This window comes from Myripristis murdjan, chromosome 21 (assembly GCF_902150065.1).
Source record: "Myripristis murdjan chromosome 21, fMyrMur1.1, whole genome shotgun sequence".
In the NCBI taxonomy this organism is placed as follows: domain Eukaryota; kingdom Metazoa; phylum Chordata; class Actinopteri; order Holocentriformes; family Holocentridae; genus Myripristis; species Myripristis murdjan.
Window position 1 is genome coordinate 3,904,272 of NC_044000.1, and position 26,970 is coordinate 3,931,241.

The window sequence follows — 26,970 nt, forward strand, 5'->3', positions numbered from 1 at the left end:
TATTATTATTATCATCCTACATTTCAGTGGAGTTTTAATGCCACATATTGGTGTAAATGATATTTCAGAGGCTTTTCCACTCTGACAGGAATTTCATTCTGGGTGAGACACTAAATACCAATCATATTTAGATTTTTTTTCCCTCTCAAATTAAAAAAAAAAAAAAAAAAGTGTAATAGTACAAACTAATGTGGATTCAGGATCAGTGGTTTAAGTATCAGCATCCAAAAATGCCATTTGGTTGAATCTGATGCTTCTTCACTGTGTGAGGAAGAACAAAAGACCCCACTCCTCGTTTGCTCAAATTGTTAAATATAATGCATCCCCATTGCTTGCCATTAATCTAATAGAAAATACAACAAAAAGCATGAAGAGGAATATATTTTTAAAAAGAAATGAAAAAAGAGGAAGACATTAGCTGAAGTTCCTTATAGGATCCAATTTGTAAAATTGTTATTTATTGTTTTTTTTTTTTTTTCCAATAAAGTGTTGTCTTATCCTCCATCCCCATATAAGTACATTACCCTGGTCCACATTGTCCTTTTTTTTCTTTTCAAAGTAAATATGTCCAAGATTATGGTTTCCGTAGGCTGGATCTCGTTTGCCTGTGAGGGAACAATAGCCTAACATGGGACCTGCTGGCGGAATGATTTCACTTTGGGAGTCAACGCTCAAAATACTGCCTCCGGTTGTCCTCTTTTGATTTTCTACCGTCACTTGATTAAAGCACAGGACCAAACAGAGCAAAATATTTAAATCACTGAAAAAAGTCATGAGAACCCCCACTCAAACAATATAAACGAATGAGATTTGAGGCTGAGTGTTAGCGCTACATTTAGTTAACAATATATTAGCAGCGTCTCAGCTAGGGGCCCCTGTTGGTCTGAACTCAGGTTTGATCAGTGTAGCGTGACTCCCACCCAGAATAATACAGTCTATCTATCTATCTATCTATCTATCTATCTATCTATCTATCTATCTATCTATCTATCTATCCTGATTGAAGTCCTATTTGTTGCACATAAGACTGATAATGCTTTTTCTCACTCACTCCCATTCACTTCTTATTATTTGGCACCTACATTTTAGCTTTTGGTGACTGTCAGAGAACCAAAGAGTGAATTCTATTTTCTTCAGTCAACACTCGGGCCAGAGAGCCATCTGAATATCCCAGGAAAAAAGGAAACAGCAATTCCCCATCAATAATCTCATCTATTATTATCTGGAAAAAGTGTTCCAACTTGGAGACATATGAAAAAAAATAAATCAAACCTAGCCCTCTAAAACATCACCCACAATGACAAGAGAGCTGAAATGGCTCTTTAAATCATCATTTAATACTCAGCCAGAAACAAAACATGGGCTGAATCAATGTCACTGACCTTGACGAGAGAGGGAGAGAGAGAGAGAGAGAGAGAGAGAGAGAGAGAGAGAGTAGTGGGAGGGAGTAAAATAAAATAAAACCATCCTCAGAAATACATGGTTTTTGATACTGTACATGCAAGTCGATTCTTCATTACCGAGGGAAGACAACAACCAGCGACTTTCTGTAGCCTTTCTGTTTATTGCCTTCATTTGCATGTAAATTAAAGCTGCTTTGTAGCCGCAGGGCCGGCTGTGTGGCCACTATAGCCTGCAGTCCCTCTGCTTCACATGTACAAACAGATAGTCTCACTTTTACACACACACACACACACACACACACACACACACACACACACACACACACACACTCACACACATCCACACACCCCAGTGTAATTGGTAGGGAAATGTTAATTCGTCTAATTGTTTTGAAATTTGCATCACACTCTCTGTGATTTCACACACATGCACACAGTACGCTCTTATTATGCAATTATGCATGGAATAAAAAAAGGGGGGGTTTGGACCATATGAATAAATTATATTATCCAATCTATCTGTTTCTATTGGTTAATTATAACAGGCCTGTGCATGATAGCAAACCTCCACTTTCTTCCAGCATATCTCAAGCCAGCGGTGGAAGAAAACAGGTAGAGGCAAAGATCCAGTCAGCCTGTCACAACATTTACCTTTGAATTTGACAAATTGATCTCAACCATGCTGTTACCCCCCCCCCCCCCTCTCTCCTTTTTTTGGGGGGGGGGGGGGGTTACTTTCTTTGGACAGGCTCCAGAGTGATTATCTAAAAAGACAAACTCTTCCTATAGGGAAGTATGAAGCCCCGGATGACAGATGACCTCCAGGCTGGGGAAATAGCCTGGTTTCATCAAGAAGACATTCACTCGATAAGTAATTTGGTCCAAAATAATTACACAGTGGACTGGGCCGGTGCTGTCAACACCAGCAATATGGCTGCTGGACCAATATGAGCCAGTCTGGGCTCCTGCACCCGCTGTATATCACCAGTGTGAGGGCATTTGTACAGTTTTATATAGGAAATGGGTTTTTTAAAAAAAAGTGTGCAAAAAGATAAACATGTAAAGTTTACTCTTTGTATATATCTATCTGTAAAAGATAAAAAATATCATTTTTACATTCATATTACATGCTATTTACAATTGAATTTCTCAAGTTTGCAAATTCTATGTGAATTATTTATACTGTTAGATTTACTCTTAGATATTTATGCTTTTAAGATTTCCTAACTGGTTTACACTCTAATAGGTCAACCAACACTGACAGAGAAATTCATTCATTACTATACACAATTTTGGTGGGGAAAAAATTATAATAATGCAAAAGAAGCATAATTAACTCAGAGCAGGTCTAGTCTCAGGCCTGTTTTCACTGTACAACATAAAGCTGTGTCTCAAGCTGTCAGTGGTTAAAAGCGAGGGTAGCTGCAGGAAGTTGGAAAACACTTCATGATTCATTTCATTTCTCAGATTTAGCTGGAGGGCATTTCTTTATTCCTTACATCTTTTCCCTTATTGGCAGGTTTTGAAGAGTGGAAATCACATCTCTCTCTCTCTCTCTCTCTCTCTCTCTCTCTCTCTCTCTCTCTCTCTCTCTCTCTGTAAATAATGATTTGCTCAAAGTAAAGACATTTACAAAACGCTCCTTCTGTAATTTAGTTGAATAAGAGGATGAGACCAATAAATTCATTCCCCTGCTTCACTTGACTAAAAAAAAAAAAAAAAAGAGAGAGAGAGAGAGAGAGAGAGAGAGAGAGAGAGAGAGAGAGAGAGAGAGGCGAGGGATTATTTTTGCTTGCGGCAGGAGCCTGTATTTCATTTCTGAGAACATTTATACGAACACGAGGTAGCGCGCGGACGTATATATACACACACACACACACACACACACACACACACAGTGGCCTAGGTTTTTTTTTTTTTTTTTTTTAATACAATTACACTGATAGAAACAATGATAGCTGCTTCCAGCCCACTATAACCCTATCCAAATAAACTCAATACAAATGTTAAATAGAGTTTTAAGTGAAATTTTGAAGTTTTGGAGGGACTAGTTAGACCTGGACTCCCTAAGCTCTTTGGACGTGGCTTTGCACAACACGCTGTACAAAGCTAGCCAGCTAACCTTCATGTCTAACATGGTGAGTAGCATTTCCCCCCCGATAGGTAGAAAATATTCCGCTGACTCCAATATTTAAAGGGTTTGGTCGTTAATTTTGCCGACTGAGTAATAATTACAACTTAAAAGCACTTTACACTATTGCCATTATGTGATATAAATTGTATCTAATTGCAAATATTATGGTTTGAACATTACGGGGTTTAGCCTTGCTGGCATCAAGGTGCTGTGTTAGCTAATGTATGAACTAGCTGCTTTATTCACAGCGCACAAATAAACTGAATTAAAATTCATGGAAGGAGGGTCACAATAGTTTTGTTTCATTGGGGAATTTAAAATTTTGTATCTGAAGATTTTTTTTTTTTTTTTTGGTCTGTGTAATCAGTGGTTTGTTTGTTCCATTTTATTTTTCTGTTTATTTAGTTGATTAGTTGACAGTTGTCAATCATCTGTAGGCCTCAGACGTGACCTTGAGGAACTTGACCCCTTAAAAAAAAAGACACTTTTTCCTGTGTTTTCTGGCTCCTTAAACGCCTCACACGATGCAGCAAAAGGAGGATTTTTCACTTAATTATATATTTTTGTTTCAGCTCGCAGGCCTACAAAGGGCTGGCTGATGAAATGAGTGAACACAGAGAGACGGCGAGGCAATTTCATGCTCTGCAACGCTTTGAACAGCCTTGATATCGCCGCGTCTCGCAGTATAAATTCACCTCCTTTCCAAAGGCTGTTTTTTGGCATATGAATATGGATTCAGTTGTCCCACTCACTTGAACCAATGAGCTGCGAACCAACACACACACACACACACACACACACACACACACACACACACACACACACACACACACACACACACACACACCTCGATTCATTAATTGTAACTCGGTATGTTCCATGAAAAAAAAAAAAAAAAAAAAAAAAAGATCAACATGTTTCCTCTTTTTTCCCAATATAAAAGTGTTTATTTGGAAACATGGTTTAAATGTACATAATATATTCTCCCTGATCTCTCAGGGATGTGCTAACATATATTTCAGGATAGTCTGATGCTATGCTGCTTTCTCTGCAGAGCTTTTCTGCAGGTTTACCTGCCAAAATAAAGGCAACACCAGAGGAAATGGCGGATAGAGTGTAAGGGGGTGAGTGAGTTTGGCGGAAGGGTATGAAACATGGTGTTTTATTTGGCATGTATGACATGGTTCATGCCCTCCAAAATAACTATAGTAATCCTATAATCAGTTTCAGTAGGATATTATACAAACATCACAGCAAAACTTCAGGTCCTCAGGAAAATGACTAGAGATACCACAATGGAAATAAAAGTACTATACGTCACCATAACATCACTATTCAGTCTACACTTTGAAGTCTCTATAGGAATATTATAGGAATATTTACACCATAATGTGTCCGAAGTCACTATAAATTCCCAGGCGCACTTTTATTCCCTATAGGGATATTATAGGGATTTCTCAAAATAGACTTGTGTGTTGTACTCAGATTCCCGGTGTCTGTAATATTTTTTAAATTCTATTATGGAGTCACTATAATATTCCTATAATATTTCTGTAATAACTTTTTGTGTGTATAGTAACTTTACAGCAACTTTTATGATATGATGTTTTTTTTATTTCACATGGTAACACTTAGATATCCCTGTGCATGACGGTCAATAGTTTGTAGTGACTTTTGTCGCACTATATGGGGTAATTACTTCTTTGTAGAGTCACAATATTCCCATAGGGGCTTTAAGTTTTTGCCATGACATTTGTATAGTGATCCTGTAAAATTCCCCATAGGATCAGTATAGTTCTTTTTATTCGAGATTAACACTAGTGAAGTCATTCAAGTCAAACTGGTCCAAAACGTCCCATTAAGCCGCTTTTTCCTCCCTGTGGTGTTTCGTTTATTTGTGGCTAGGGTTAGGTGGGCCTCTAACATGCCCACCTCGGTCGAAAGCAACACTGAACAGAAAAGCTCCTCAGGCCCAAACCATCAAGAGTCAGACCGGTGTGGGCTTCATATGGCTCTGGGGGGCCTGCACGGTGCTTGATTGTTCGGCTACTCTTTATTCTCACAGCTCAGAGGGAAATAAGCTAAACGGGATATTTTTTTTTATTTTTTATTTTTTTATTATTATTATTACAAGTGAGTTGGGGTTTTTGTGTCCAGGCTCTGTTTTCCAATAAAATCTTTGGTTTTGTGGTGGCAGGTCAGTCAAAGAGTCTGCATTTCATCGAGTTTTTCTTTCCCTGTTTTTTTTTTTTTTTCTTTTTTTCCTTCTTTTAAGTAGCTATTATACTGTTAAAGAAGAGAGCTCACAAAAACTGGTAGGGTAGGCCTAAGTTTTGACAAAGATATTCAACTCTCCAGCAGGTGACAGGTGCGCAGTCCCTTACACCCTTTGCATTAAATTAGATATATATATTTACAATGTACAGAGTCTCAGAAGTGGCTGGGTGTCCCATACACCGGCCGGTTCAGCCTTCCTGCAGCCTTTAGCAATAAAAACACAAATCTCTCCTTATCCAGCCCGGTAGGAGTCCAGGTTTTGCAGGTCCTTGGATTCCAGGCGGGCTAGTCGCTGTCCTCCTTGTCCTCCTGGATGGTGGTGGTGGAATGGTTGTACAATCCCTGGGCCATGAGCTGCAGAGCTAGGCCGTTCTTGTAGCCGCTGGCCTTTTTGATTTTGGCCCGCTTGTTCTGAAACCAGATTTTGATCTGGGACTCGTTGAGGTTGAGCTCCTGGGCCAGAGACTGTCTCCTCTGCTCCGTGATGTATCGGTTGGCCTGGAACTCGGTCTTCAGTCTCTGCAGCTGCTCGGCCGTGAACGCCGTGCGCGGCCGCTTGTCCTCCTTGTCGCTTTTCGTCTTTTTCAATTTCCGTGTCCTTGGGCCTACAGTAGGGACGATAATGGGAGAACGACAATATAAATATTCAGGGAGGGAGCAGACGAGAGAAAATCTACAGAAAAGTCGCGAATGCACTTGCTGCGGGGGAAAATAGCCCACACGTGCAATGAAATAATAGCTATGATTCACACACACACACACACACACGCACACACACACGCACACACACATACACACACACACACACGCACACACACAGCGTAGAAAAAAGACGAAACAAAACGAATAAATCCAACTGTATATGGTCATATAGGCCTACAGTAAATATAATAACAACGTAATGGTAATACCATTAACAGCAATGTCATACTAACAATAATGGTCATACAATAATGATAATAATAAAATAATAATAATAATAATAATAAAAATAAAAAAATAATAATATATCAATAATAATAATAACAACAGAAATAATGTCAATACAACAACAACAACAACAACAACAACAACAATAATAATAATAATAACAATAATAATCTGCCTACTAAAAGGGTTTATGAGGCCGCTAACAAGGATAACATCCAACATTATTAAATATAATAGCCAGACATTATTATGTGCTTGCTTTATTATTATTATTATTATTATTATTATTAGTGCTGCTGCTGCTGCTGCTACTACTACTGTCATCGTTATTATTGTTGTTGTTGGTAGTAGCAGTTGTACGTTAGAAGTTCAAAACAAGACAACCATACTATTAATACTACTACTAATAATAATGATGATAATAATAATAACAGTATTATAGTATAATAGAATCATGATAATAATAGTAAGTGGACTTAATAAAGTACCAACGAATACATAATAATAATCTGAGCTAAAAACGAATTATTTATGGTTTTTTTTTTTTTTTTTTTTGTTTATTCAAATGCTTAGCCTATATTAAAGCTTAAGTTAGTAGTCTTCCATAACATTGTTATCTGTAATTATTACAGATGTAAAGCACTTGGTAGTATAGCATACAATAGTTTAATAATAGAAGCGTGCTTATGTACAAAGCCTATATTATGAATTAAATATGAATGGCTATTGATACTACAGCGCTGTGAGCTCCAGCTGATATAAGCCTGTTAATAGACTCGTTATTATCTACTTGTTGTTATTGCATGAATTAATGCTGCAACTAATAGCGAGGATAAACGGGAATCCCTTTTAAATAGCTGTGTATTTCATCTGCTGTGATAGCCATCAATGCAAACCAAATCTTTTCCGGGTTATATGCACTTAAACAACAAGATGTTTCACAGTCTGAGTAAAAAGGGTTGGAAAAAAGATCTGATGTGGGAGGAGTGCGCGCATAACCTGGGGCTGTGGGACTTTTCTTTTCTTCCATCTCTGTTTTAGTAAAAATCTCTGAATTCCCTTCCTTAGTAAATATTATGAATCACTGAATCATACAACTGAACCTAAAGTTGAGCCAGGCTTAGAGAAGTCATGAATAATAATAATAATAATACTCAGATTTTCACACAGAGAGAGTAACTCAGTCCCCAAGAATATTCACGTTGGTTTGTATATGAGTTAAATGTTACTTTGTTCTATGTAACGAAGAATATACTTTTATTGAGACTGTTATCACCATGATACACTTCCCTCTATCTTACGTAAACTACTGTAGTTTCTGAGTTCCTCCCATGCACACTCATAAATATAACACTGGGCACAAATCAGGGCTTCAAAGTGAACAGTGGAAAAAAATATGCATGCGAAAATGCAATAATCAGATATTATGAGGTTAGTTAATTCAGAGATAAATTCATTTAGATTTTTGAGAGAGTATGTTTATTCTCCAGGTAAGTGTATTTTGCACATAAACGCTGGGGGCTTAAACGAAATTTTATTTCCCTGTGAAACTGGGCTAGTCGAAGTTGAGATGGGCCCAAATAAAATGGGCGTTTAATTAATTCAAAATGTCGCCCCAACTGAGAAGGGAGGGCTGATGCCCATTATTTACCTTTAATTTCATTGTGTTTTATTCCACCATGCTTTACTGACAGCAGCTCAAATATTCGACCTTAGCCAGCTTGTAGAGGACAACAGGTTAGAAAAAAAGACACGTTTTCATCACAGAGCTTTCACTATCAGATGAGCCCATGCCTGTTTTCCAGAGTTAATATCAGGTTTTGCAACAACACGTGTCACACAACGCCAAAACATTTCAGGCGTGTAATGCCATCATCTATACGGTCATAATCTTATAGGATAAATGTGAACCAACTTGTCATGTATTGTTATTTAACATGGCCGTCGTGCGTAAAAGCGAGTCAGTGTTAAAAACAAACAAAAAAAAAAAACAAAACCAAAAAAACAAACAACCAAAAACAAACAAACAAACAAAAAAAACAGACCGTTACAGACCTTTTACGTTAATGCTGATACAGAGATGTGGAAATCAAATATAGACTGAAAGTGCATATTCTACTTTTAGAACTTAAAATAAACGTGGTTAGTAAATATTGAATTATACTTGTGCTTTTTTTTTTTTTTTTTTGGTCTGAAGTTCCCTGTACTACGTTAAGACAACACTAAATTCACCCAGAGCAGAGGGAGGAGTTAAATAAAGACATTAAATAAACTTTTTAAAAGTTAAAGTCTTCAAAACAGCTTTGCAAATATAGGTAATAATAGCCTATGGATTATTTATTGAATCTTGATTCAATAAATAATTGATTAATTTACTGAATGATTTTCTTTAACACTGTTTAAATGTGTTAACAAGTCTTGGTTTGGTTTACTGCATCTATAGGCTAAAACAAAACAAACACCTTAATTTGCTTTCCAAGCAAAATGAATAAAACTATTCCGTTTTGAAGTGTAATGAAAACCCCTTTTCAATAGGGCTGTCATAGTATTTAATAATTAAATAAGCTAACAATGGGCTGAATAATCAGCCAGACAAAAAAGTTGCCATTTAAAATATTGAGACGGTTTAGAATTAAAAATAAGTACACACTCGGAAGGAAACCTTACAATTATTACTTTACCATCTTAAAAGCAATATAATGCATGACTTCCAGGAAAGGAATAGGGTATCCATTTTAAATAATAATAATAATAATAATTTATTATTTTTCTCTCCTTTAAGAGAAACAGTAGCCTATATTTATGTTTGATACTAGAACTAATTTTGACCATAAAATGTAGGCTATGCTTTTCTGAAAGGAGGATAAACTGTAGTCCTACAAAAAAACAGCATTTATTTTCATATAATAATCAATTTCATTAAAAGTCTCGCTCATCATGTAGTTTAAATCAGTTTGAGTGTTATTCACAACAAAGCGCACAGGTGAAATTGAACTTGCAGTGATTTCTTTCGGCCTAAACAAGGGATTAATCTCTACTCTGCAAATCAAAGAGGATAAAGTGGGTGCAGTCTCGATATCACTCCTCCATTATAAGACCTCCATGCCAGCGTTAAATTTTGTTATTGTTCATGGAACTATTGCCTTACCAGATGAGGGCCTATCCGAGTACCTGGTACAGTAGACCCAGGCAGGCCAGAGAAGCGGCTGGGTCTCCGGTGTGGGCACCCCGGTCCCGTTCAGCACCACCACCGAGGAGGAGGTGTTCTCCCCGCTACCAGCAGTCCTCTCCTCGGCTTTGGCGCTGCTGCTGCTGCCTGTGGTGGTGGTGCTGCCGCCGCCGCTGCCGTTGCTGCTCTTTTTGGGACTCGCCAACGAGGTGGAGGAGGCGGAGGACGAAGTGCTGTCGCTGCTGCAGTTGGAATCCTGGCACGGCGTCCCGGGATGGCTCGGCCTGCTGACCACCATCACCGGGTGGACGCGCTCCCGGCTGGAGGTCTGCGCCCTCTCCCTCGCCCCCAAACCGTGTTCCTTCTTGCAGCCGAAGTCCGGTCGCAAAATGTTGTCAATGAAAAAGTTGGTGGTTCTGTGGGCCTGCTGGGCGACCTGCAGAGGCAGTATGGGCGGCGAGGGCAGGCTAGGAGACGGGGACACGCTCTCTCCTTCGCTGGTATCCGGGCTGTTCAGATCCCGCTGCTCCTCCATCGCTGCTCCTCCGAAGAACGTGGCTGCTCTTTTCTCAATCCAATTCCACTTTGTTAGCCTGTATTTGTATCCAAAATATGTCTAAGGGACGCACTAAAACATAGTTATTTTCTCTCCGGAATAATGCTCGTTGTTATAATTATTCGCGAATTGTGGACATCCTGCTTGCGTAAAGGCGCTCCGGCGCGTCATGGTCGGCGACTTACTATAAGACTGGCTACGGTTGGTGTTGCGCACTGCTCTCACACACCCTGGGCTTTTCACCGCTGTATGACAGTCGGATCTTCACAAAGTCTTCACATCACATCACCGTCCACACACACACACACACACACACACACACACACACACACACACACACACACACACACACACACACACACACACTCTTTAACCGGAGGCGCATGAATAACATCCAAAGCGCAGCGGGCCAATCGCTGGCCGGGACACTTTCGGACATGGGGTGACGACGTCCAATAATGTCAAGCGTCTCTGAGCCAAGAGGGGAGCTGTGGAGCACCAAACAGGCTTCACAGAAAAACCAAACAAGAGATTATCACTGCTACGTGCCTTCAGCCTTGTTAGGGTGTATCTGTTACATCTTATACAGCCAAGGCCGAGAGGGGGAGAACAGCAATTCGACAAACACACACACCTGTCTTATGGCTGGGGTTAGCGGTGATTTCTGGATGATGTTCAACTATTCACTTGTTTTTTTTTTTTTTTTAATTGGACGTGGCTTATTGGAGAGGGTGATTTGCCCTGGAAACAATGCCAGGTTTACAACAAAACAAGATGATTTAGATATTGCTCTAAATATCGGTCCAGTTTCTTGTAATCTGGCAAGAAAAATGTAGAATATTGTCCTATGAAGTCTCAACTATGAGCACAATACGCACTCAAGCAAACAGAGCCCTATCACACACACACACACACACACACACACACACACACACACACACACACACACACACACAGAATACAAGAATACAATTGCCACAGGACAGCCATACCTCAAAAGGCCTACAATTGCGCATACAACGTACATCATCCACACAGTTTTCCCATTGTAAACACATTATTTTTTCTGGTTTATTATAAGAATGAAGCCCTGTAAAATTAAAGCTCTTACATCTTCATCTAAACCTGTGCACCCTTTTAACGTGCACACACCTTCAGGTTTGGTTCTCCATCTCCGTCCAGTGTTTTTTTTTTTCTCTCAAGGTAGCCATTGTCAGCTGAAATTGTTTTCCACGCCGAAAAACGGGCTCTTATCTTGGCTGCCGAGGGGTGCCTTATGAGAGAGGCTGCCCGCGGATAATTTATAGGTTTTAATTACTCCTTATTCCGCCTGATCAGCTGGACGTTCATCACCTGGCTGCGGGAGAAAGCAGCTCAAAGCCTCTTGTCATCGTCATCGCGCAAAACACTTCATCAAAGTGCGCGCATAGGGCCGATATAATATAATAATATAATGTAACATAATAGACACGCTGCAGAGGAGCGCATCGTTTTCAAGGTGTTGATAAAAGCCGCTGTATAATACGGCCGGTCCGTAGAGACTGCACGCAGGAATGACTTTATTGGTGTAATTCATATTAAAGACCTTTATTTTTTATTTTGATTTTTTTCTTTCCAAATCCCTCTGGATCTCTGCGTGCGTATTTACGCCCAGAATAAAGCCTGGTCTACCTGCTTTTCTACGTCTACTGTAACGAAATAATCCAAGCTTACGAAAAAAAAAAATCTCTAAAATATTCCAAAAAAAAATCCACTTTTATAAAGATTGAAATTGTTTTTTTGCAGTGAATTTTTACAGTAATTGCTTGAGGAACACACTATTGTAACCGTATTGCGACTGGAACTTGTGGTGCCTGTGAGTTTGTAGTGGCCCCACTCGAACAAATGATATTTTTCTCACCTGGAATGGTATCACCATGATATTCCCGTAATATTCCTACAGGAGCTTGGAATGTGTCTGATGCATACTGACTGATTTAGAGTATTTAGAGTGACTTGAGGGGATTATATTTTTAATCTCCTGTGGTATCACTGTAATATCGCTATAATGACTCACAGTGACTTCAGAGTGACATTAATCGACTTATCTCCAATAATAGTCACTTACAATATATGTTGAATAATGAGTTTATTGGGCTTAGTGGATGTTATGATGTTTATCTCCTATAAAAGAGCCATTATTTTGCAGTAATTTGCTTTATAATTGCATAGAGTCCTCCTAAATTTTATGATAGGATGTTTTTCGTGAAGATATAATGTACTCCCTCTTAAATCAGGATAATATCACTCATATAGGCAATATGGGCCATTGTTTTTATGAATAAAGTGGCATAATTTTGACATATGAACAAATATAACATTAGAGGATTGGTCATACAGTTGAGTCTTTGCAGGGGCTACGTAATATATAAAAAAAAAAAAAAAAAAAAAAATCTGAACCCAGTTAGACTTCTTTGCAGGCCAACAGAGTGAATTTGCTTATGAATTAAGATTTGTTTATTTCAACTCCATCTGCCACCGTTCTCTCAGAAATTATTGTGTGACGGAAACCGCTTGTAATTTAGCAACTTGGCTTTTATTCTCACACCTGGCCATTCATTTTTAAGGCTGAGATTAAGATTTAACTTGAGGTAAACTTTATTGTCGCCGCAGGGGAATTTGCCTCGGATATCATGCACATCAGCGGCATCAGAGAGCGAGATAAAACCCATCAACGCCGGATGAAAAAACAATAATTAAAAACCAGCTTGTCATTTAGATTAAAAAAAAAAAACAAAAAAAAACTCATACACACATGCACAAGTTCAAGCGTTTTCGTCAGTCTCGTGGCTGCTTTTGTGCATTAAAGAGAATATAATGAGGTAGAGGCAACCCTAACTGTATGATGTTATTTTCCCTGAAGTAAAAATAACACAAATTTCCAGTTTGAAATGTAATTACATCATCTAACATTTATTTATATCAATGTTCTAGCTGTCAAACAAACAGCCAGATAGTCTCCCATCCGTGTTTGATCTGATCGAGTCTTGAATAAACCCAAAACAGCCTTTAATGATGCAGGAAGGTTTCCTATTAATGTCAGAAATCACAATGTGTGAGTATTGAAACACAACACAGCCCCCCCCGTTGACTGCTCCGATTTCGTTCAAAATGCAAATATATTTATATATATATATATATATATATATATATATATATATATTAACAATATTCTTATTTTTTTGGGTGTAGTTTTTTTTTTCTGTTTGTTTTTGTTTTTTAGATTTTGAAAGCACTAAACTGCTGAATTTTCTTGATCCTTACCTGTCTGTTCAACTGCTGATAAAGAGCTGTAAAAGTTTACTTTCCTCGTGATGTTATTTAACACGGATATTTAGCCTACAGTACAGAGAAGCATGTCTGTTAGATCTCACTGAAGTCTGCTGCATCTCTGGGGAAAAGAAAGGAAAAGGTGTAAGGAAACTGGAAGGGAGGAGGCAGATCTGATTTTCACAACAGTTACTCACATTTTTGACAGTCCAAAAAGCCCTGTGGTTCCTCACCAATCTGTTCGTGATCAGTCACAGCGACCCATGTGTCTGGCTTCCACCTAGAAATATCATTGCTAACTAACGTGAGAGGTGAACCAAGACTTTACATGGAAAATAGAGAAGATACGTTATCTATCTATCTATCTATCTATCTATCTATCTATCTATCTATCTATCTATCTGTAATTTTCCAGCAACCACGGTGTGTATGGGTGCACCACCTTTTTTAGCCGGAAATAATTATTTATTATGTAAAACCACAGTGTAATAGCATAAAGACAGTGTTTCTATTAAGAAACAATAAATCAGCGGTTTTCTCAGACTGATTTCTGTCTAGGCTATATTAGGATTTTTCCTTTCGATGATCAGCGACTGGAGGTCATATAGTTTACCCACTTTTTTTTTTTTTTAAGCTACTATTAATTCATAGAAAAATTGCTTGAAAAGAGCCAAAGCTTGAAAGGAAAAAGAAAAAAAAAATCATCAACAGATTTCAGGAACTGTTCACGCATTATTGAGCAACAGTAACAACTTATATTCATGGTGTTTTTTTTTTTTTTAAAGGCTGCAAAATAAAGTCGTTCATCTAGTCGGCTTCGAGTTGGTGGCGTAACTGAAGAAAAAAATTCTTGGTGTAAATTTTATTGACACAATAGGAGTAGAATGAGGCATTGTGTAGTGCTGGTCATCTTGGAAAACAACTACCAGTGATCACAGACTTAATGCTAACATGTCATCCATTTAACAGCATAGGCTCCAGCATAAATGCTCTGCTCTGTATGCTTGCACAACCCGCATGTACTGTAACAGATCAAACCTGAAGCGAGCACACCGGGCAAGGGAAAATTAGATCGGGACGCCATCTTGTGGCCATTCACAGTAACATATAGTATGAAAAAAAAATAGTGTGGGAGTGTGTGTCTGATTGTCAAGTCAGCTATTTTGCTGCATCATATTTTGTGGCTGGTTCTATGTAAGGAGAAAAATAATTCAAGAAAGGGCTCTAAAATTGATGAGGCATTTCTTGTTCTTCCAAGAATTTTGATGGGTCTTTGAAGCACCTTTGGTGATTCTTTGAAGAACCACTAAAAGTTTCTTTTCCCCTTGTGGATTCTCCAATAGAATCACTATGAAAAACTATTTTTGGTTCCAGCTGACACCAGTAATTGTCCTGTAACTGCTATTTCGATAGACTTTTTCCCTTCTTTCTTCTTTGAAAACCCTTTTGGTTTTGGCCTTTGAGGCACCGCTGAACCATTTAAAGAAATTGTTCTTTGAAGAATCATGGCCTGAAAGGTTCTTTGTGGAAGCAGAAAAGTTTCTGTTATATGGAATCCCATTTTTGGCTGCAAATGTGCCTGTGTGACTATACTGAGCTTGAAGTGAGTTTATAAGTTTATAATACTTTGTGGTAATTTCTATCTTCCATAAAGGTCTACTCACTGTAGAACTCAGTAGTAGGGCTGGGTAATATACTGATATTACATCAATGTCATGATGTAAGATAGAAATCGTCTGGGATTTGTCTGTGCCTAGTTTTAAAGGTTGCAACACAGTAAAGAGGAGCAATTTTCTGAACTTATTAGATTGTTCTAGCTGTTATAATATTTGTCTCTACCTATTTGGTCACCATATTCACATTACTAATGACAATTTAGCAAAAATATCAAAATATTGATAGAGATATTAGGTCCAACATATTGTGATATTTGATTTTGTCCATATAGTGAGTTTCTGAGTGCTATTTTGCATTTACTAGAGTACTACTGTATTGCCATAATATTCCTGTTGAGACATATAGAAGCCGAGTGACTTAATGGTGCTTCCCCTCTGGTATTACATCAGTGTTGTAATAATAATATTTCTATAGGCATGTTACTCAGCAGTGAGTTTATGATAACTTATTATCCCATGTCTTGTATGATATTCTGATGGTATTCCTATAGTGATTTAAATGCATTGTAGAGAGTTTATGGTGACTTTATCACACTTTGTGGTACTTTAGGCTATGTCTTCTGTGTCACTTCTGTTCTGTAGTAATATATAATATCAAATATCTTTGCTGATGAGGTGAATTTATTGTGATCTGACCTGTACCTTATGTTTTTATAGTATTATAGCAGGAACATTCAGAAACATAATTGTACCACATCACTCAGTCAAACCTGTGTTCTAATAGCCAAGAAGAAATTGAAAATTACACTTGGGGCAGTAACAATAATGTTTATTTTAGTGCAGATTCTTCTCATTTGTCACTATCTTTGTCCACAGTGGTGGAAGTACATAAAGAAGGCCTATAAGAGGGGAAACAAATCAATATCAGTGTCTTTAGCCATTTTAGTCCAGCACCACATACATCTGAACTCAAAGTGACATAAAAACAATCACATTTTTAAGACCCTTTTTTAACTAATTTAACATCTACAAACAAATTTGTGTTGTTTTAGATAAATAACCACAACAGTGGGATAAGTTTCAATTTGTACATCACCAGCATAACAGGGAACCAACAGTAACCTTGCAGGTCAGAGCCAGTGCCATGAGAGTTGATGTAACAAGGGTGCAACTTTTCCTGTGACCCACAAAGGACAGAGAAGTGGTAAGAAAGTCTGAGGAAATGAGAAGTAAAAGCTAAAAGGAGAGGTAGAAGTGAGAATAAATGAAATCTGAGGAGAGATAAAAGAGAAAAATAGGCCTGACTTTACTCCTTCTGTGCCCAAAACATGGGACAGCAGTAAGGGACATCTTTGTCTTTTACCCCTCTTCCTTTACACATGCCTCCTCATTCCTCTACCAGTGTGTATCTGTTTGTGTATACTTATGAGTCACATAACATATACAACTTTAGCAAAATGTATCTGAGAGGATAACTGGATATGTTATGGTAAGAAATTTAAGATATCCTGCTTTTACTATCTACTATCTTTTCAAGGAATAATTATGATATAAATGTACAGACTGCCAGCTATGAATTCTGATCATTACTTTGAATTGTAAATGTCACAGAGAATGCAATTTTTAATTAATAAATTTTACAATTTAAAGAGCCAAGCAGTTACAGTCGACCTGGATGCTTGTGAGATTGTTTAGAGGCCAGCCTCTGTGTTTTCAGGCCAATATCTGACTCTACTGTGCAGATCCACAGTGTGTATAAAAGAACTGATGACTGATGTATCAGAATAAAGTTTTTTAAAAGTAAAAAGTGGAAGGTAACATTTCTCTGACAAAGACAGATTTTATCTAATATTTTCTATAGCTTATATGAATTTTCATTGTCCCCTAACAGCACGGCTTTCAAGGGAGAAATGACAATGAGTGATTGTAAGTGAGTGATTATAGCTTACCATTTAATTGAATTATCATGTATCATTTTATGAGGTGAACCCTGTGAGGCCACAAGCAGCACTGTGGGGGAGGGAGCTGCAGAGTCTGAGGTGAGCCCTTAAAGTGGATTTGTTTTAAGTGGAAGTTTATGCGTCGGTTTTTGCAGTGGTCTGAAGTCTTAAAAATGATTTGTGATGAATATGTTGATGTTCTGCTGTATGCCAAGCATTTCTCACACACAAAACAACTCAGAATTAATAGAACTGATTGCATATCAGGCCCAGTGTTGTTTTGTTTTTATCTTAAATGTCATTTTATCTGGAGATTCCTGGTATGAATATAAATATAAATATATAAACTATAAACTAACTCTGGCTGGTTGTTGCATGAACCTTGTTGCAAAAAGCTGAAACAGTTTCAACTTGATGCAGTTAAGTTTCACAAAAATTTTCAGTTAATTGCAAGGGCTGATACCCAGTCCAGGTCTGATGAAACTGGCCCTATCTCTTCCTCTGGTTAGGTTTTAACATGAAATCTGCTGTGAATATAGGGATATCAGTATGTATATATGAGTATTTGCTTTTACTATTTTACTTATTCATCTTTTCAAGGAATAATCATGATATCAATGTACAGAGGGGCTATGAATTCTGATCGTTACTTTGAATTGTAAAAGTCACAGAGAATGCAATTTTTAATTCATAAATTTTACAATTTAAAGAGCAAAGCACTTACAGTCAACCTGGATGCTTGTGTGATTGTTTAGAGGTCAGCCTCTGTGTGCAATATATGACTCTACTGTGCAGATCCACAGTGTATATCAAAGAACTGATGAATGGTGTATGAGAATAAGGTTTTTTAAGGGTTAAAAGTGTAATGTAACATTTCTTTGAAAAAGACAGATTTTATCTAATATTTTTTATAGCTTATATGAATGTTCACTGTCCGCTAATGTCAAACAGCACGGCTTTTAAGGGAGAAATAACAATGAGTGATTGTAAGTAAGTGATTATGGCTTACCATTTAATTGAATTATCATGTATCGTTTTATTAGGTGAACCCTGTGAGGCCACAACCAGCACTGCAGGGGAGAGAGCTGCAAGGTCTGAGGTGAGCTCTTGAAGTGGATTTGTGATAAGTGGAAGTTTATGCGTCAGTTTTTGCAGTGGGACATCCACACTGGTGTCTAGGGCCTCTTGCTTAGACATGCATCACTGCAGCCATGTCATATTTTTAGGAGCAGAATGGCAGAGGAAGAGACAGAAGTCTTAAAAATAATTTGTGATGAATATGTTGATGTTCTGCTTTATGCCAAACATTTCTCACACACAAAACATCTCAGAATTAATAGAACTGATTGCATATCAAGCCCAGTGTTGTTTTGTTTTATCTTTTATCTTGAGATTCCTGGTATGAATATAAATATAAATATATAAACTATAGTATATGTAAACTAACTGGCTGGTTGTTGCATGAACCTCGTTGCAAAAAAGCTGAAACAGTTTCAACGTGATGCAATAGAATTTCAAAAATTTTCAGTTAATTGCAAGGGCTGATACCCAGTCCAAGTCTGATGAAACTGGCCCTATCGATTTGTGCATGTGCAAATCTGCTGTATGCCAAAAAAACAGAAAAAAAGAAATGTTCAATTCTTATGACAAAACTATACTGATAAAAAGGTTAATCAGTCCAGTACTGACATAATTATTACAGAATAACAGTTCAGGGCTTTCTCTCATGAAAACAAAGCAGTTTTAATCAAAAAAATGTTTGGACAACATGTTGACTATTGCTGCTGATCGCACATGTAAATTTGTATAATGGATGCCTACATACAAAGGTTTGGCTTCTCTTCCCCACAGGCCCAACTCACTCTTTGCTCCCCAACTGAATCCAACTGAAAATTAAATCAGTTGTACTGACCTCGTGGTAAAAAAAATCAAATCCTCTGTACATTCACCAATGTGATGAACTCACATTGCTGTTTTGCAATGCCTGGTGTGTCAAGTGTGTGTGTGTGTGTGTGTGTGTGTGTGTGTGTGTGTGTGTGTGTGTGTGTGTTTTGGGGTAAATGTGCATGGATTTGTGTGCATGTGTGTGTAGGCGTGCACTCATATAGTATGTTCCTTTATGGGGTTGTACTGTTGCAGTACAGGAGAAAAAAAATTGTTTCACTACGTCACGTGCAGTTATAAAAGCTCCTCACTGTGGCACTGAGGCTTTCTATGTTTTTTCATGGAGACATCAGTGGACAAGGTGGACGGTGAAGGCTTGCACAGCCGAACTAACCCGTTGTTTGATATGTCACCTGGCAGCACTGACATCCACAGCTTCCAGACAGACGGTGAGTTCCTAAACCTGCTAAACTTATATTTGGAACTATCTCCTCTCTAGAGTGACTTCTAATGAGTGCAGCAGTTGAAGATTGTTCAGTTCTTAGATCCCCAAGATTACAAGTCAAGGACTGCGCTCTTCTGGACACAGATCTCAGATGTTGTTCCTGGATATGTATATATCCACACCAGCAATAGGTAAACTGTCCCACTCAAAGCATTTCCCAACCTACATATAGTATTGTATATAATAGTTATACCGTTAACCTAGATAGATACTGTGACAGTAAACAATAATTTACCATCAGAATCAAAAACTGACAGTTTCAGTGGTATTCCATTGAATTCCACTGAATTTATATTCTGTGTCCTGTTGTGGGTAGCCTACTTGGCTCCAGTTGAAAGAGAGGGGAGTTAGATTAGCCTCAGACATGATGTTGTTCATACGTCTGTTCATAACTGATGGAGACTGGTTAAAATGAAGTTCTGTTGAGTTGTGTAGTATCTAAATGCTATAATATTGTGGTTTAAAAGAGTGTGCTAGTGCATTAGTTTAATGAAATATTATTTGTCCAATATTTTTTCCCCTAGGATGGCAAAGTCATGACTTAATTGACTTACATTCATTCTCTACAGCCTTTTCCTAATCTTAGTCATAACCACTTTATGCCTACCCCTAACCTTAATCAGTAAGCCAAAATGCCCACTCAATCAACCTATGTCTTGGTATGAACACCAAGATAAATGTTCCTGAAGGAACCATTTCAGGACAGGAGTAGGACAGGAGAGTGGAGGTTGGAGAGTTTGGTTTACCAATACATTTATTTTTATTTTGCTTTATGTATTTATTTGAGGTTAAATAGCAATGCAGTGATCAATGTAAATAGCATGTGTTAAATCATACTCTGTGTATATTGTCTATGGCACCAGCGGCAGAAAGCCTGTGCCAGTTCATTTTGTTGTGACTTTAATGTCAGCCAGCATCAGGGGGCGCAGTTCAAAATATTATTTAGCTGTGTTATTTACAGGTAGAATGTCTTCATCTGTCTTCATCAGACAATGTTATGCCATCAGAGTACATAGTTGCTTTCAGACAGTGCTGTAAAACTCTTGAACTGAGGTGGTTACTTACATCTTCATGCAGTGGGACGTTACACCTCCCTTAGTATGATTTGACACTTCAGTTTTCTCTGGAAATCTGAAAAAGGTTCCTACTCCCTTGAATGCTATATGAGACAGATGTACCTTGTTGCATTCAGTTACCTTTGGTGGTAGAAACAACTGTTTGGGTGTCAACAGATATTCCTCTTTTTTTTTTTTTTTTTTTTTTCGCCTAAAAATAAACCTTATTCATCTTGAGTGTGGCAATCAGATCCTTCCTCTGCAAGACATTTTTTTTCAGTTGGCATTGCTGTAGCCCATGTGTCCTACTTAGAGAAGAATCAATGGCAAAATAGCAAGTGGAAACATTTGAAACATAGAAAAGGAGAACAAAAATCAATTGCAGATTAAGGGTATTCATTTTGACATAGAATTAGTAGGCTTATTGACTAAACAATGTTTCAAGGAGTGAACACCTCCAGGTTGTAGCAGCAGGATGTCATCAGACATGTATATCATCAGAGGTGTTCTATAATGGATGATGTTATCCCATTTTTTCTCTTCTTCTGATCGATTGGCCAGTATGATCTGGCTTAGCAGATGGAAGCAAAACCAACTGAGTGTAATCACAATCCACCTCTAATCCATCAAACAATGGTGGGCATTTGTGGATGAACTAGCATTTTCCATTAGCTATGGGTTAATGGTACCAGCAGTTACACTATTAAACTATAAACATCATGATTAAAGCCCAGTTATTCTGGAGCTTCTCAGCAGTTAGATTAACCAAAGCCAGTGTAAATCAATATGAAAAGATGATCTGATTGATGCAATGGCGAGCAGTGATGTTTTTGTGTAGTCATGCTATGGTCCCAATTTCATACGAGCCCAAAAATATTTGGGCATTTATTTATTAATAAAAACACATAATATGGTTTTTAACTATACTATATCAACTCGACAACTCGATTTTGATAGACATGCATGCGCATTTTGCCCCAGTGTTACCAACAACAGTGTGTTGGAATTTACAGTGTAAATGAAAGTGAAAATTATTAGAACGTACGGATGATGCAGTAATAACCAGTTTCAGAGTCAAGCAAATGACACATGAACATGCTGACAATGTTAACAACAAAATGTTGGAATTTACCATGAGATCGGAACTTTTGGGACGTGCCACGGGGTGATGCAAACACACAGCAATGTCACCAGCTCGCCTACATGGTCAATGAAATGACACAAACATGCCCAACTGCCCATCAGGCTACGCACCAAAGTGATAAACGTCAGAGAACACCTCTTTTTCATAACACCTGCAATAGCCTAAATCGATGAAACATGCCAGGTTACTCAATTGAAGTTGTATTTTCATCCATTTTGATTGGCACGATGCAGATGAAAGAACAAACTAATGTTACTGTTCCCGTACTAGCTAGCCAGCTAACGACGTTAACGGTAGCTAGCTGTCAAGTGAATGACTTGCAGTTGCCGCTGAACATTTCAAGCGAGCTTGCTACGTAGCTACTCGTGTTGCACATGCGTCTTCTGAAAAGCTGATTCACAGACAGCTTATTTTCCATTCAAAAAGCCCACATACAGAAACACCGGCTACAAAACTACAGTAAATACTCGGAATCACAAAGCGCATGCGTGCGTCAAGCTGTCAACTTTCCAGCATTTCGCTAGCAAATTGAGATAGATACGTGTATATAGGCAGCGGTTTGCAACCAAAATGATAGAAATAAGGTATATTATAAAAGGACACACTAGTAGACCAACATTTTAAAGATTTTAATTGAAGGGCTTGGGCATGCACTGCATTTATAGCTTATTATGACCGCTCGCCGCTGGATTGATGGCTCTTTTGAGAAACTAAGCTTTGCTCAGCGTTCTAGTATTGTACAGCTAGCTCACTAGCTAACTCATGATGCTAAACTGAAGTCAACCATGGGCAACACAACCTCCTAAAAATGTCACCTGGGTGAAAGTTGGTGTAATGTTATATTATATTATATTCTTGTGATATGTTCCAAACAAACGTAATCCCTAACAAAATATGTTCCCCTCCAAATGTAAATGAAAATGCCCTTTAGTTGTATGACAGCAAGACACAGAGTTGCCCTGGGCTACGATGGCTCTTGCTGTCCACCAAAACAATTAAATGGTATCAACCAACTCATTTAATTATCATGTTATTTATTAGTTTATAAAGAGAATCATCAGTATCTCGATTTAATTGATACACTTTCAAGTTGATCTTTAACTTAATCATTAATAATTAATTGCTTAGCTGGTCTATAATTATGCGGGTGGCACTACACTACAGCCTGAACAGCAGTGCTTATTAGGACATGCTTTGAGTGGACAACTTACTTAAAGCAGCCAAAAAGTGGTTTATAATGTTTTTATAATACTCTAAGAGCATGCATCTTACTTTACTTAAAGCAAACAAATAAAGCAAACAAAGAGTTGGTCATAAAGCTCTAATACAGTTTTCGCTATTATAGTTTTACACCTGCTAGTGTTTTAAAATATTATTTAAAAATGTCCCATTGGTTATTAGAAATAATAATTCCAAAATTCTACATTAGTTTATTCACAATGGTATAATTTTATATGTCCTTATTTAGGTATAGGTAGGTAATATAAATGTATTGATTACAGTTTTACTTACAATTTCTTTAATGGAGGTACCTTGAGTAAATTTAACAAATGTTTGCATTAGGCAACTGTTTTTCAAACAGATTGTATCAATATGATAACAGTGTTACAATTCATAATGGAGGTCTCACTGGTAACAGTTGCATTTGTCAGGTCTGGTTGTGTTGACATTCCTGAGGCAGTGCTGTCCAGCCAAATAAACAAACCTCATTCACTGCTTCCAGTTACACAACAGTTACACCTTTTAGTAAAAGGCTGATTACCCGTGCTTTTATTCACATGTCAGTTGCCACTGTTTTAACTGAGATGTAATGAAATCATAGGCATGACCAGTAGATGGTAGCCATGTTTCAGGTTAAGCAGACAGCAGCATCCAGACCCACAGCTGGTTGTCAATGAGGAAAATGTGTTCCTGCAACAAACGTCTACTCAAACTAAACTGACTGTATCTGATTGCTGTTTGACATTAAAATCTGCTAACAGGAAAATGTACATTTCAATAAGTTGCCCTCACAACCTGCCTATCACTGGTTGAAGAAAAACAAACCCAAACACACACAAAAGCAAAACACTCCACTCAAGGATGACAAGAAGTTTTGAGGTTTTGTGTGAGAGTAGGTTTTGAATGCTTCCCTGTGTTAACTACATCAAACAACTTTATTTTCTTTTTATTCCAGTCTGTACACATATAAAATTGACACAATATATTTTGTTTTCTAGTAAAGCCTTGGCCTACACATTTACCACCCTGTATACATTTTCCCAAATGATCTTCAGTTTGAACCAGTGACCTGCTGCCTCTTGAACTTCCTGGCCACTGCCACACGTGTTCATGTGTGAGCACCTCTGTCCTCAACAAACATCTCCCCATTTCCCCATTTTTTTTTTTTACTGTGATTGACAGCTGATATTGTCCACCATTTACTTGAAATGTGTCATGATGTCAACCTTGCAAATTGATAATTGCATGAGAATCAGTTGACAAACCAGACGGTTACTTTTTTCCTGAAATGTTGAAGATGTACGCTTCCTGCAGGGCAAATGTTTTTTTTCTATTGCGGTTTTCTCTTTTAATTTCAGATGTGAAGCCACAGAAGCCAAAAAGACAGTGGTGTTTGAATGTGATTGTTGTTTACCTCATCTTGCTGACTGTGGTGAATGTCTTTCTTCTCTATAAAGGTAATATTGTGCCACCATGAGACATTGGTCGCCTGTTCATTGATAATATGAGGGGCCTTCACCATTTAATTCAGTGGATGAATTCATATTCATATGTATCTTACTTTTTGTTCAGATACCATGAGAAAAGTTATATTTACAATTTTATATGCTACTTTGGATTTTCAATTTAATCACAAGCCTAAGCAGTTATTGTTTCATATACTGAAAGTTAAATATGAAATATAATTCTTTTGTTATGTCTCGGTCACAGTTTTGACACTTTCATCAGTGTCTGAGTCTGTGAAAGAGAAACTGACATCAACCAATGACATTTCACTGGGTGGAGAACAGGACAATGCTGACCTCCCAGCGCTGATCCGCAACAACAGCCAGGAGATCAAAACACTAAAGGGCTATATGTGGACCATGCAGAGCAAGGTCATTTTACTGATTTTACTATTTCATTTAGCATATATGTTATTGGTCAGGTCAAATAAGTTCAGTTCAGGACATTTTAGACTCATCTGACAAAAAACATAGAATAAACACAAAATGTAACGGTTAAGTCTATATGATTCTCAACATCAGCTGGAGTGACTGAGAGATTACTGCTTATTCCATGTTTTTGTGACTTGAGTCATAATTGTCCTCATTTTAATTAATTAATTAATTTTGCGTAGTGCACCTTTAAGTTTAGTTTAGTTTAGCTTAATAAAGCACTTATTTTTGAATTAAAATAATACTAATAAGTGAATTTACTTGAATCCTTACCCATGGATTTGTAGTCTGCAACTGTGAATCTGAGAGCATGGTTTGTAAATTGTGTGTGCAGATTTCTTAACTGATAGTCCAGATTTATTTATTTTTTTTGTGCAGATTGACTTTTTTGTCAACTGGCCTCAGGGATGCTCAGTAAAAAGGCCAGCATCCTCTCCCTGTTTTGTGCTGTAAAAACAATTCACCAAATTTCCTGCAAAATCATGCTGTATGTCACAAAATGGAAAATACAGGGTAGTGGCTTGTGGATGCTGCTAATCGTATTGGTAACAGTCACAATTGTTTTGGCCTACTAATGACTCCAAATGAATCTAGTAATAAATTATTCATATAAAATGCTGCATGTACCAGCTGTAATATCAAACTCTCATTTTCAATGGTGGCCATGGCAACAGGTCAGCAGCATCTGTGGAGATGATGGTCAGCTGGTCAGACTGAGGAACGACCTGAGCTCAGTCAACACCAGCATCTACATCCTAGAGGACAAACTGGCAGCCATCAGCCTCAAAACAGGTAAGATAGCTTCTATACATATGACCGAGAGTCTTCACAAGGTTCGAAAAATTAGGAAAATCCTCCAAAGTAAGGACATTTTGGTGGACATTTTAGCTGGCAGTTTGGGGTTTGGTCTATATAGATCTGAGGTAGGATTAGGATTCAGTTTAAGTTACAATAAATGTCAAAAAGTGACAGTAAAACCAACCACTCTGACAGCATCTCACATACATTTGATGTATTTCCTCTTGAAACTGGATGTCTGAGTATAGACCTAACACAGGGAGGGGTCATTCAGAATTGTAAATCAAAGGGATAACAGCTATAGGGAAAGAAAGGCAGTTTATAGGGGTGAGATTACTAAAAAACAAAAAACAAACAAACAAAAAAAAGTGTTTTGTTTTATTGGTTGGATTTGTATTTATGCATACTGACCTAAGACCTAAGTAATTTCATTTAATTGTGACATATTTAGGAATAGGCCTTGACTGGAGTTAGGTTTAGATTAGGATTGTGGGTTAATTTATTGAAGAATTCAAGTTTTAGAAAAACGTGGTCAAAAATTTAATCCTACTGTGAGAAGAATCTGTGTATGTACTTTTATGTGTGTTTTAGGCATGAGATTATCAAAGTTCTGATCCATCCCATGAACAGCTGTTGTCATTTCCAGTTAGGGACGATATTTCAGGTTTATGTGATGCAAAGGATGTATTTGTCTATATAAGCGACACAGCTGACTGCTGCTCTCTGACCTCTGCTGTGTCTGCATGTATTCCAGATCTACCAGGGCTGAAGGGAGATCCAGGTGAGGCTCACAGCCTTTTTTTGGACCAGGAATAGAGATCAAAAGTCGCAAATAAACTCTCGTACACTGTCTCAGTTGCCAAAATGTATTTATTGCGACATTTTGGTGGTAGACCTTCATCATGCAAATCCCCTATTTAAGCCAGCTGAAATAGGAGGGGTTGTAAGTCTGCAACAATCACATTCCTCACCACAATAGAAAAGGCATAGGCTACATACCAAACATCGGTTTCATCAATTTACTGTAACATTGACTGTAATAACAGATATCGCGCTAGACAAGTAAAAGATTTGGCAATACCAATCATAGAA

At 37.8% G+C, this 26,970-nt stretch overlaps 2 protein-coding genes across 3 annotated transcripts in view; one reads left to right on the plus strand and one right to left on the minus strand.

Moving 5' to 3' along the window:
• Positions 1-6,099: 6,099 nt before the first annotated feature.
• en1a (engrailed homeobox 1a) lies at positions 6,100-10,448 on the minus strand. Its single transcript, XM_030081056.1, has 2 exons — positions 9,893-10,448; positions 6,100-6,419 (listed from the first exon to the last, which is right to left on the minus strand). Exons 1-2 carry the CDS (start codon positions 10,446-10,448, stop codon positions 6,100-6,102), a joined length of 876 nt encoding a protein of 291 aa, XP_029936916.1.
• Positions 10,449-19,558: 9,110 nt separating this feature from the next.
• LOC115380325 (macrophage receptor MARCO-like) overlaps positions 19,559-26,970 on the plus strand; it is a 118,939-nt gene continuing 111,527 nt past the window's right edge. For both annotated transcript variants that reach the window (XM_030081454.1, XM_030081455.1), the window contains exons 1-5: positions 19,559-19,667; positions 24,502-24,600; positions 24,854-25,020; positions 25,755-25,872; positions 26,633-26,659. In XM_030081454.1, coding sequence (XP_029937314.1) covers positions 19,559-19,667; positions 24,502-24,600; positions 24,854-25,020; positions 25,755-25,872; positions 26,633-26,659 — 520 coding nt within the window. The remainder of the gene's footprint in view (positions 19,668-24,501; positions 24,601-24,853; positions 25,021-25,754; positions 25,873-26,632; positions 26,660-26,970) is intronic.

What these genes read in the sequence shown, in the direction of transcription:
- en1a (XM_030081056.1), bottom strand. Translation starts at nt 10,448, where the DNA reads ATGGAGGAGCAGCGGGATCTGAACAGCCCGGATACCAGCGAAGGAGAG. An exon ending in CTCGGATAGGCCCTCATCTG is followed by an intron (nt 6,420 to 9,892) that starts GTAAGGCAATAG and finishes TCCCTACTGTAG; the next exon opens with GCCCAAGGACACGGAAATTG.